The 12834-nt window shown below is 37.6% G+C and overlaps 1 protein-coding gene across 11 annotated transcripts in view; it reads right to left on the bottom strand.

The window, feature by feature from the left end:
- LRRFIP2 (LRR binding FLII interacting protein 2) overlaps positions 1–12834 on the bottom strand; it is a 130845-nt gene that overhangs the window by 45611 nt on the left and 72400 nt on the right. Inside the window, exons 10-16 of one of the 11 annotated variants that reach the window (XM_025376035.1) lie at positions 12374–12448; positions 11043–11093; positions 10917–10961; positions 9726–9773; positions 9162–9218; positions 5896–5964; positions 3358–3447 (exon numbers count right to left, since the gene is read on the bottom strand). The exons of 8 other annotated variants lie outside the window; for them this stretch is intronic. In XM_025376035.1, the coding sequence (XP_025231820.1) occupies positions 3358–3447; positions 5896–5964; positions 9162–9218; positions 9726–9773; positions 10917–10961; positions 11043–11093; positions 12374–12448 (435 nt within the window). The remainder of the gene's footprint in view (positions 1–3357; positions 3448–5895; positions 5965–9161; positions 9219–9725; positions 9774–10916; positions 10962–11042; positions 11094–12373; positions 12449–12834) is intronic. 2 more of the 11 variants (XM_025376036.1, XM_025376037.1) reach the window with 2 other exon arrangements.

Here is a 12834-nt window from a genome sequence, read left to right as displayed (position 1 = left end):
AACACATTTACATTTGTTTGCTTTATTGTAGCCTGACTTACAAAACAGAAACAAAGCCAATGCAGAAGAAAATTAGAGGCTAGAGCCACCAAAAATATTATATAGGCTTGCAGAATCATGACCTGGCACCCTTTCTCAGCACCTCCTAGCTCAGAAGTTATAAACTATCAGCCTACAAACATATTTAGTACACAATGAGGTAACCAGAAAATGTCTTTTAAAATTCTGAATTCGTTGCCAGCATTTAAAAATCATATTTCATGTTGAAGTATTTCCAGGTCATCTTTTTTTGAAAGTGGGAGGGAAGGGAGGTCTACCAACATGAAGTCCCCTTTGTATTCACCTACAAGATGAGCTGGACTACAGCATACTCTTTAAAAGAAATACTACTAGAGAAAGTTACTTGCTCCAGAGAGAGGCCCAAAAATACTGTATGCTTTGCCAGGAGGCAAAATTAAGGATAAGGTACTTATATATAACCATTTAAAAATATACAAATTGCCTGTAATCCCAGCGCTTTGAGAGACTGAGGCAGGAAGGTCACTTGAGCCCAAGAGTTTGAGACTGCAGTGAGCTATGATGGCTCCACTGCACTCCAGCCTGCAAGACAGAGCAAGACCCTGTCTCTTTAAATATATATATAATGTATGTGTGTATATATGTATGTATACATATATGTATACATATGTGTGCGTCTGTGTGTGTGTGGATACACACATACATACAAATAAACCAGTGGCTTGCAGACTATAAAATAACAGGGGTTAGCCAGATTTGTAAATCCCTGCTCTAGAGAACTTTACCTTATGTTAAAGAGTTATAGTTAACTAGTAAGGGCAGGGGGAGATTTTTTAAACTGTCAGCATTTTCACTTATATGTAATTACTAAAGTAAATCATCACAAAATAAATGTAAGGAAGACATAACTATTAATTCAGATATTATAAATTAAGAGGCTGACAGAATTCAGTTTTTAAGAGAACAGATGTAAACAATAAGTTTAATTGTCCATACTTACAGGGGAAAAAAGGGGATTAATAGCCAATTTAATAATAAGGGCAATATTTCAGGGGAATGACTTGGAAACCAGTCTTCTAACTTTGTATGCAGAGAGAGTTATTGATTAGACCCACACCAAGATGATACTGTTGCATAGCCAGATTTGAGAACCAATGATCTGGAATGCTTAAGAACCACACATAAAATTATCTTCTAGAATTAAAATAGTTCAGAAATTGCTATTTAAATACCATCAGTGAAATGCTAATTATAAATAATTATTTCTTCATTTAAAAACTACTCTCTAATATTTCTATTAAGAAATGTTTGCTGGGTGCGGTGGCTCATGCATGTAATCTCATCACTTTGGGAGGTTGAGACGGGTGGATCATGAGGTTAGGAGTTCAAGACCAGCCTGGCCAAGATGGTGAAATCCCGTCTCTACTAAAAATACAAAAAATTAGCCAGGCGCGGTGGCAGGTGCCTGTAATCCCAGCTACTCAGGAGGCTAAGGCAGGAGAATCGCTTGAACTCAGAGGGTGGGGGTTGCAGTGAGCCGAAATTATGCCACTGCATGCCAGTCTAGGCGACAGAGTGAGACTTTGTCTCAAAAAAAAAAAAAAAGAAATGTTGGCCAGAAGTGATGGCTCACGCCTGTAATCCCAACACTTTGGGAGGCTGAGGCAGGTGGATTGCTTGAGGTCAGGAATTCGAGACCAGCCTAGGCAAGACAGCAAAACCCTGGCTCTACAAAAAATATAAAAATTAGTTGGGCATGATGACACATGCTTGTAGTCCCAGCTACTTCGGAGGTTGAAGCGGGAGGATCACTTGAGCCCAGGAATTTGAAGCTGCAGAGAGCCGTGATCGCGCTCCTGCACTCCAGCCTGGGCAACAGGTCTCAACCCTGTCACCAAGAAAAAAAAAAGAAGAAAGGAAAGAAAGGGAAGAAAGGGAAGGAAGGGAAGGAAGGGAAGGAAGGGAAGGAAGGGAAGGAAGGGAAGGAAGGGAAGGAAGGAAGGGAAGGAAGGGAAGGAAGGAAGGAAGGAAGGAAGGAAGGAAGGAAGGAAGGAAGGANAAGAAAGGAAGGAAGGAAGGAAGGAAGGAAGGAAGGAAGGAAGGAAGGAAGGAAGGAAGGAAGGAAGGAAGGAAGGCACCTCTCACCCCCTCCAAAGTGCTTGACAATGAGTACAGTCAGTATAGCCTTGGTCCGTTGGCAAAACAACACAAAGTCAGCAAGAGGAGAAGCGTCAGAGAGATAATCAGGCTGTTATTTTGAGATGAGCAGGTAGATCCTAAGTTGTTGGCTGGAGTTCATTCATTAAGACAAATGCCTGAAGGACAACCTTTCCTAAATTCAGTTCCTGATGAATATGGAAGCAATGGATAGGCACACTTCTTCAGAACAATGCCATAATCCAAATATTTAAAATATATTCAGATTCTTCCTGGTTAGTACAAATTAGTGACACTTTACTAAGTGGTATATTTCATTATTCAACTTTCTAAGTCTACCTATCACTTTATAGATTCACTAAAATCAAAAAGGAAAATAATTTTTTTAACCAATAAAGAATGTCTGAATAAGGGTTAGGTATTAGATGATACTAAGGAATTACTTATTTCATTAGTGATGATAATGATATAAGAGATCTGAAAAAATGTTCAGTTACAGATACATATTAAACTATTTATTGAGAAATGACATGACGTGGAATTTGCTTTACAATAATTCAGGGAAAAAAGGAGGGAAGGGGGAAGAAATCAATGAAACAAAATTGGCAAAATATTGATAATTGTTGCAGATGCTGATGGGTTCTATGTGGAGATTTTTCCACAGAGGGGGAAAAAGTTTTTTTAAGAAAGGACATATTAATAAATACATTCCAAAACAGAGCAAATGTATTTGATTTTAACATGTTCAAACAATTCTTTCTTTCTTTCTTTTTTTTTGAGATGAAGTCTCGCTCTGTTGCCCAGGATACAGTGCAGTGGCATGGTCTCGGCTCACTGCAACCTCCACCTCCTGGGTTCAAGCAATTCTCCTGCCTCAGCCTCCAGAGTAGCTGGGATTACAGGTGTGAGCCCCACACACAGCTAATTTTTTTGTATTTTTAGTACAGACAGGGTTTCACCACGTTGGCCAGGCTGGTCTCGAACTCCTGACCTCAGGTGATCCGCCTGCTTCGGCCTCTCAAAGTGCTGGAATTACAAGCGTGAGCCACCGTGCCCGGCCCAAACAAATATTTCTTAAGACAATAAATCAAGTTCCTACTTTTATTATAAAATAGCTAACATATTAGCTGTTAGTCACAAGCCTGGGACAACATAACCAACCACTCCATGCAATACACTCACGCTGGACAAATCTGGGATACTGATGTCATCCACCTCGGAGACAACACTTCCCCTACGATTGGAGCGACTGAAATAATCGGCGGCAGAAACCTTTCAGTCAGAAAAAAAATGAGATGCTTTAAAAGTTAAGAAAAAAAGAAAGAAAAAAAATAAGAACATTGGCCAATTAGAGAAAGGCTTTTAAAAATTTTGATGTGTGATAAAGTATCAAGAAATAAAATGAGGAAACTGCTGCAATTAACCTACTCAAAAAAAATAAAGAAAAGGGGTTCCTAAATGAAATCACAGCTCTACAATCAGCTTTTTTACTCATCTTAACTAGAGTCCTATGCTACAGAGAACATTTACTTCCTGAGGACCAGCAAATCTCTCATGTTTAAGATATTCATCACCCTGAACAGAAGCATTTCGAGGTTAGTATCTACCTCTACTATAATTCTCAAAATGTATAATTCATTATAGCTATCAATTCTGTTAAGAATATATATGCTGAATGCAGAATTATTTGCAGGGTGTTTACTGCACCTTTTCTCAGTTTACACAGTTCCCTCTTTTTCATATTCCCAAAGACCAGGAAATGTAGGACAAAATAAAGAACGAAATGAACTATACTGGCCTCTTTTTGGTTCCCCAAACACACCAGTTCTCCCTCACCTTAGGCCTTGGCACTGGCCTAGAATGCTCCTCTCCCAGCTCTTCAAGCAACTGGCTCCTCACATTTCATGTCTCAGCTCAATGGTCAGTTTCTCAAAGAAGCATCTCTAATCACCCCATCCAAAGGGTCACCCACATACATACCGGCCCCTCCATGTTCCCTATCACATTACCTGTTCTCTTCACACTCCCTGACATTTCTTTCTTTTTCTTTCTTTACTAGCTTATTTTCCATCTCTTTCACTAGGATATAAACTCCATAAAGTCAGAAATCTAGTCTGACTGGCTTAAAATAGTATTCCTAGCACTCAACACAGGGCTTTGAATGTAACAGGCACTCCACAAACATTTATTTAATTTTAAAGTAAGTGATTTTTTTTTTTTTTACCTCATTCATTATCTATTCCTTACTTCAGCTGACTGTTTGCCTTGCTTTAAAATATTTCTCAAGGAAGGGAATTCAGAAGCCCATCCAAGAGATAAAACAGGCTTACAAGTATGAAGTTTTGCTAATAACCAATACAATCAAGCAATGGTATTTTTATTCACAGTAATAATAATATAACTTGCATTTATAGATACTAATATTTATTGGCACCTATCTGAGAATTTTGATAGGTATTTTCTATATAGTATTCCATTTAATCCATATATTAAGCTTACCTACAAAGATAATATCAACATCCCCAACGTACAAATAAAGACACTGCCATTTACACACTAATAGGTAGTAGAAGTGGATACAAGCCCAAGCATCATTATTTAGAGTCCCTGCCCTTTCCACTCCACTGCGTTCCAAGGTGTTTTTAGGTATTGTGGTATATTATTTCTCCTTCAGTTGTAAGCATGATCATTAGCTGGTTTGCTAAGGAACTACAACTGCTTTAATTAAATAAATGAATTTTGGTAACAAATCTCTCCAACATTTAATGTTCCCCTTCTCTATGAAAACTCGGGTTTATAATCTTTCACATAACGTAACTCATGTTAAATGGCCTATTTTTCTTTAAGGAATTACAGCCTCTTATGCTCTTTATTCTAGCTCTAAGCTGACATACCATCCTCAACAATGTATTTTCCAAACCAATTTCTTAAATATAACTAAAATGTCATCAGTTTTCTGTAAAATTTCCAGCTTCATTAAAGAATAACCTGAAATTATATCATTTGTATTCTAATATAGCTATTTGTTGCCTCTACAATTATTATCCAATTGAATGTCTAAGACTAGAATTTTTAAATTTTGTCATCAGCAATTCTTAAATTCACCAGCTTTTTTTTTTTTTTTTTTTTTGAGAGGCAGAGGCTCATTTTGCTCACCACGCTGGAGTGCAGTGATACAGTCATAGCTCACTGCAGGCTCAAACTCCTGGGCTCAAGCAATCCTCCCACCTCAGTCTCCCACGTAGCTGGGATTATAAGCATGAGCCACCATGCCTGGATTACAGGTCTTAACAGATGGATAAACATCGATTAAATCTAAATACAACAATATAGAAAGCAATTAATGGTAACATGATTTGTAATCCATAGTTATGAGTTTTATACAATATGGAAACATTAATTTTGCTGAAGAAATTTGTCTTTGGTGAACTGCACACACATGTGCATAAAACAGCAACAAAGAATAACAAGTAAAAACTTTTCAAATAATGACTCACTCCTAAGAGATGTAAAAAGACAAGTTATTAATGAAAGCTTGCACAGCCCACAGAGAACGTGTGTGCTCAACATGTTTTATAAGGCAAATTATTTATATAACTAAATTTGAGGAAAATGCTCTTATTGTCAAATGCAAATTTCACTTTACAACAGATTTCACATGAGCATGCATTGTTGTTATTTAAAACTCATCTTATTTCTTTGCATGCAAATCACGCTCACCACACTCTCCCTTTGTCCACGACTGGCACGATCAGAAGACACAATGCTTGCGGTGTCATCATTGGTAAACTATAGATATTAAATGCAGATAATGACAAAGACACAATTTTGCTATGGTGTTACCTCATTATAAGCACATTAAGGAAGGTTTTGAGATGCATACGAATAATGATATAAGCAGCATAATTGGTATAATCTATTGTGCACCCTATATATTAATAGAAAAGCTGGTACAAGGCATAATAAACTGCTATTAAAAATCAGGAGACATTTCCAAAAAGCACAAATAAAGTAAAACCTTACATTTTATTTAAGTTAAATTAAAGAAAGCCAGGTGCGGGGGCTCACGCCTATAACCCCAGCACTTTGGGAGGCCAAGGCGGGAGGATTGCTTGAGGTCAGGAGTTCAACACGAACCTGACCAACATGGTGAAACCCCGTCTCTACTAAAAATACAGAAATTAGCCAGGCATAGTGGCGGATGCCTGTAATCCCAGCTACTCGGGAGGCTGAGGCAGGAGAATCGCTGGAACCCAGGAGGCGGAGGTTGCAGTGAGCAGAGATTATGCCACTGCACTCCAGCCTGGGTAACAGAGCAAGACTCCATCTCAAAAAAGTAAAGAAGGGGAGGTGCATAGTAAGCCAACTGAAACCAGCTAGGGATTTCATACTTTTAAACCTCTGGGCCCTTTGTGATCCTATCAGGGGTCAATAAATATACTTAATGTTTTTGCTTGAGAGAGAAAATAAAATAATATTTTAAAGCGAAACAATGTAAGTCAATGACAGAAATTCCTACAACAGGGACAACAAAGTAATGGTTCTTATTTTCCTTTATTCATTACTATGCAACTAGTGGAGATGTTGCTAACATCACCCTACATGGCTCTGTCATCTTCTTGCTTTACCAGCCAAAGACTCATCTTCAGTATGTGTAGTTTATCTCCATTCTAACATCACTAAGAAACCATTCTGGCATCACAAAATAGTCATTCTGACCCAACCTGCAAATGAAATAGGATCTAGCCAGCCTATAAGGACAAGATCCTACAAGTGAATGAAAATATAAGCTGGGTACAGTAATACACACCTGCAGTCCCAGCTACTGAGGAGGCTGAGGCAGGAGGGTTACTTGAGCTCCAGAGTTCGAATCCAGCAGGGGCCACATAGAAAGTTACCCTCTCTAAATAAAAATTAAAAATAGGCCAGGCATGGTGGCTCATGCCTGTAATCCCAACTCGGAGGCCGAGGTGGGTGGACCACCTGAGGTCGGAAGTTTGAGACCAGCCTGGCCAACATGGTGAAACTTGGGAGGCTGAGGTGGGAGAATTGCTTGAACCTGGAAGGGAGAGGCTGCAGTGAGCCAAAATCACACCACAGCACTTTAGAGACTGGGTGACAGAGCAAGACTCTGTCTCTAAAGAAAAATATATACATATTAAAATTTTAAAAATTATGTGTGTATGTGTATAAAATCAAATTTTATTTGCAAGTGACCACCACACTCAGGAAACTAAAAATGCTACCAGGTCCAACAATTGCCAAGTGGAATTTTATTACAGGGTAGGTTAGAAGTAAACTTCCTTCTTATGTGAAAAAAGTTCTTACCTTCTTAAACATCCCTGTATAACTTTTGTTAAATACAGCAGTGGCATTTTTAAGCAGTGCCACTTGGAAATGGTAGAACTGAGACAAACATGTATGTAAAAGAAAACCCATATAGCTCACCTATTCCACTTCACAAATTAACCTTTGATGACCTTTAAAAAATTGCTTTAATTATTTCTCTAGTTTTGACATTATCAAGGATAACAAGGTAGCTCGTAAAGTCATCATTTGCCATTGGGAATGTAAATCAGTACAGTCCTTTTGGTAGACAACATGGTAATTTACATCATAATTTAAATGCATATCCTCTTTGACCCCATCATTTCATGATTCACAATTTACCCTGCAGATTTACCCATGTAAGTACACAAAAATATACTTGGATAAGAATGGTCATTGTGTAAGTGTCTATAGTAGCAAAAATATGACAATCTAATGTCCATCACAGGGAAATGACTTTTTATTTTTTTACTTTTTATTTTTTTTTGAGATAGAGTTTTGCTCTTGTTGCCCAGGCTGGAGTGCAATGGCACGATCTTGGCTCACTGCAGCCTCCGCCTCCGGGGTTCAAGCGATTCTCCTGCCTCAGCCTCCCAAGTAGCTGGGATTACAGGCATGTGCTACCACACCCGGCTAATTGTGTATTTTTAGTAGAGGTGGGGTTTCACCATGTTGGTCAGGCTGGTCTTGAACCCCCGACCTCAGGTGCTCTGCCCGCCTCGGCCTCCCATAGTGCTGGGATTATAGGTGTGAGCCACCGTGCCCAGCCAGGAAATGACTTTTAAAATGTATACTTACGCACTAACGGAATATATTGCCATTAAAAAGAATGCGCTAATATGAAACTATCTCTAAGAGACATGAAGTGGAAAAACTAAGGGACACGGCTTACTTGTTGAAAATTTTTATCAAAAAAAGAAAGAATGAAATAAATTTATAGGTGCTGATACAGAAAGCTACTTTAAAGAAAGAAAATATATTGAGGAGCAATATGTAATATGAACCTATTTGCACTCAAAATAAAGAGCACTCATATATGCATAAAATATCTATGAAAGGTTATTGTAGAACAGAGATTATATTTGGGGAAGGAAAATTGGGAAGGAGGGGTCTGGGGAATTTTACTTTGAATTTTCCTTAACTAATATTATTTTTACAAATTTTAAAAAATACTCCAGAAAGATTAGGTAATTATAATTGTCCCAGTTTTGTCTTTTGTATAATATATTTTTTAAATCAGTTTGTTTTATTTCTTCTCCTTTCACTGCACTGATAGAAGTGCTAGCAAGCAGGTGAAATGGCTGAATGTGCAGAATGTAAAGATGGAAAGGAGAAACACAGGATAGTCAACCTATACACTGAATTATCATCACTGAAAGACAAGAAGTTCTACACAAATGAAAATTAAATATAAAAACTTAAAAAATTCTAATGGCACTGGTTAGAGACTCGTTTAAGAAATTACATGCTAAGTCACATTTATAGAGAAATTACCAATTATTAGGACAAATTAGTGCTTGAGTTTATGTACTAAGGGAACACCTAATCCATACACAACAAAGTGAATCACACCATATCCTCACTATTCTAAACAGTGAGTACAGATTAATGCAACAATCAAAAATTTCTACAAAGCATGCAGAGACTAGACAGCTCACCACTGGACTGCTTCGGGCTGAACTCGTTCTTGATGAGTAATAACTGCATTCAGATGGCTATAAAGTTCCCAAGAAGAAAGGTTTTACAACAATGAACACCTCATTTTTCTAATGAGAATACATTAAGGACCATGGACCTAACTTGCCCCTGGTTCTCAAGATAAAGTTAACTATTATCCAGTGGTCTAGAACTCTACCTCATCCCCACCCTCAAGATCTACCAGCCCTTGGCTAGAGGGAGAGAAGAAGAAGGGGATGCCCGGAGAAGTGCTGCTCAGAACTTCTTCAGGAGGAACTAATGAACAAGAAAAGTGGTTTTTCTGTGTATTTCCCTAATACTTGAAGCCATGATTTCCAGCAGGCATTTTATCACGGCTTGGGTGAGAGTCACAACTGGCTAGCTGAATGACTTGATCACAGCTTAGAGAGTAATTACAGATCAGATTAAATAACTTTTTCTTTGTGTACTCTTTTTTTTTTTTAATTTTTGACTTTTTCTTTGAAAGTAAACTGTGCCCACCCACATTTCCCTCCTCCTCACCACCTTCCCCTATTTAGACTTACAGTTCGAGAACCATAAGGGTTATATAATCCACCATTGTACAATGATGCCTAAGGAACAAAGGAAATATTACTTAGCTATTTAGCATCAAGGTTGTTTTGAAAATGACTTAATGTTTTCACAATACTCGGTACCAAAAAAGTTTTGGAGAATAATATAAGTGTATAGCTTCCCAAAGTGAAAACCCTGAGGGCGGTAATACTCTTTTTTTTTTTTTTTTTTTTGAGACTGAGTCTGGCTCTGTCGCCCAGGCTGGAGTGCAGTGGCCGGATCTCAGCTCACTGCAAGCTCCGCCTCCCGGGTTTACGCCATTCTCCTGCCTCGGCCTCCCGAGTAGCTGGGACCACAGGCGCCCGCCACTTCGCCCGGCTAGTTTTTTGTATTTTTTAGTAGAGACGGGGTTTCACCGTGTTAGCCAGGATGGTCTCGATCTCCTGACCTCGTGATCCACCCGTCTCGGCCTCCCAAAGTGCTGGGATTACAGGCTTGAGCCACCGCGCCCGGCGGTAATACTCATTTATATGCATAAATTGCTATCAACCTTACACTTCATTTTTAAAAAAACTACCTCTGGTTACAGTATTTTCTTTCACCATCATGTTATGAAACTGGGAGAATTAACACGTATAAATGTATTTCCTCAAAAGAGGAAACAGAGCAGGAAAGGAAACTGAGGTACAAAGCGTATTTTGCCCACTACAACAATAAAATTAAGTTATAAAACCTCAGGATCCCAGTCCACTAGAACAGGCCACAACACAACAAACAGCTTGAAAGCAACAAATTCACAGCTCACACATTACACAGAGCTATTGCTTTTACTGTTCTAGTCAGCTTGCTTTATTAGATCCTAGTATCAGAGGCCAAGATCATAACTGTCCCAAAGAAAAACAATATCCTTTCCACAAGCAGCCATCTCACAAAAGTATGTGAGTGTGGTGGGACTCAAGCAAATCTATCTTCTCTACGAAAAAACTGATTCTAAGCAAGGGCTACCAACAGCCCTCTGTGAAGGGAATATGCTCATTTTTAATACCCTAAAGTTTTATATTTTAAGCACAGGCAGCACAATCTGAAGTACACATGACATTAAAATCATTAACTATTTTGGAGAAAAGCTGTCAAGCCATAGAGTTAGCACCATGACATTGACCCCACCAGCACTGCACACACTGGAAGAGGAAAATACAAACCAGACTGGCACTTCTCAGCAGACCAGAATTTGCAGTAGAAGAGGCCTAAGAAAAAAGTGCATTATTAAACCCGAAAAAAAGCAACTGGTAGCTCTGAAGGCAGAAAATTCCTCAGAAAGTACTAACCCTGTCACTCTTATATGTTGCCAGAGGGTCACTGTACAGGGAAGAAGACTGCTAAGAGACAAAAACAAAATAAATAAGCAAAAACAAAAAACAAAGATGAATTGGTCTCACCATCACAAATGCAGAGGATTTAAGTTTATGATTTTATACTCCATAATTCATTAGCAATTCCTGAGTGCTTAAGGTAGTTAAGAAACACAAGAAATAAGAAAAACTTAAGTCATTAGAAATTGTTTTGAATATCATTTGTAAGGGATAAGAAATAAAAACAGTTGGAACAGTTTTCTGTAAATTATAAATATGTTTATGTCCTATTGGTCTTCAAGCATTATTGTTAGGATATGGAATGGTAAGTAAGAAAACACTGAGGGAAAGAGGGCCATGGCACTGGGAGTGTGGCAAACAGTGGCCACATCCCACTCACCCAGTTCCTATGATATTTTCAGTGATTTTATGACCAACTCCTAATTGGCTTAGACTGATTTTTGGAGAACCAGATAAATAAGCTCCAAGTTAGCACTACAAACACTCTTTTCCAAATAGATTAGAAAACCTGTTCTTCAAAACAAGCCATGGACAAAGTGCCTTAGTTGAATTAGATAAATTGTACCAGTCAATGAATCCATGCACTAAAAGGACACAGCATGTTTTTAAAGGAATTAAATCTTGCTTTTCCTGATGTCATCTGAGGACATACTTTTCAAGTTCTTTTTCACCAAACCCAATCAGAGATGAAAAATAAGAGTACTTAAGTTGTGTGTGCAGGTTTTTTAAACAAAATTATTTTAAATGTACTGTGTGCCATACATTTAATGTGTCTTAAATGTATGATGTGTCAAATGTCTTTAAAAAAACAGGAGATTCTAACATTAAATAACTACATTCTTCTCATGTCACATGTAGTTTACATTTTTATATATAAGCTTTTTTAAAAGGGTACCCACTCTGAAGTATATGGAAGCTTACAACTTATTTTGAAATGTATCAAAAACTAAGATGAATTGATGGTTAGAGGGACAAATAGATACTTATGTGATAAAGGAAATATAATGAATTATATAATCTAAATGACAAGTATGTGATATTCACTATATTAGTCTTTGAACTTTTTGTACATTTAAACATTTTCATTAAAAAATTTTTTTAATGGTACTGATTTATAAACATGATGATTCAATAGTTCCCGTTGTTTAAAGAGACTCCCACAGACTATATAAATTCAGTTACCAAAAACTAGTATATACGTAGCCATTTACAGATTATTTACAGCTAGTCAAAATGCAAAACAGGGAGATTAGAAAACACATAAAGCCAAAAAACTTTAGACAAACCCGAGTGTAGTAGGCAGAGATGGGTTTGCTATGTCTAAGACTGCTATAGTTTCTCTGGTCAAAGTAGAGGCCACTCTGCAAAAAGCAAAATTAAACACATTTTTCTTAGGTTAAATGTTAATAACCTAACAACACACAAAGGTAAAACTGAACACACAAAGGCAAAATGTGATATTGCCAAATCCCTTCTTCTCCAAAATAATGTTTTTAAATCATCATATCACATTAAGTCAAAGTAACAATTATTTCAAGCCCCTAAAACAAAGATATTACTAACTTTTTAAATTTAAAAACAAGACAATAAACTCTCAGACAAAATGAAATGAAAACAATTTATTCTCGTGCCATTCTTAAGAATGTCCTTGAACACTCCTGGACCACTGAATAATTACCAGTTTTACAATCCATCTGGCAAAGCCACAGAAGTGGTTAAAGAGCTATGTATTTGGTTCCAAACGTTT

The sequence above is a fragment of the Theropithecus gelada genome, chromosome 2, assembly GCF_003255815.1.
Source record: "Theropithecus gelada isolate Dixy chromosome 2, Tgel_1.0, whole genome shotgun sequence".
Lineage (NCBI taxonomy): Eukaryota > Metazoa > Chordata > Mammalia > Primates > Cercopithecidae > Theropithecus > Theropithecus gelada.
This window is presented reverse-complemented; position numbering and strand designations above follow the sequence as displayed.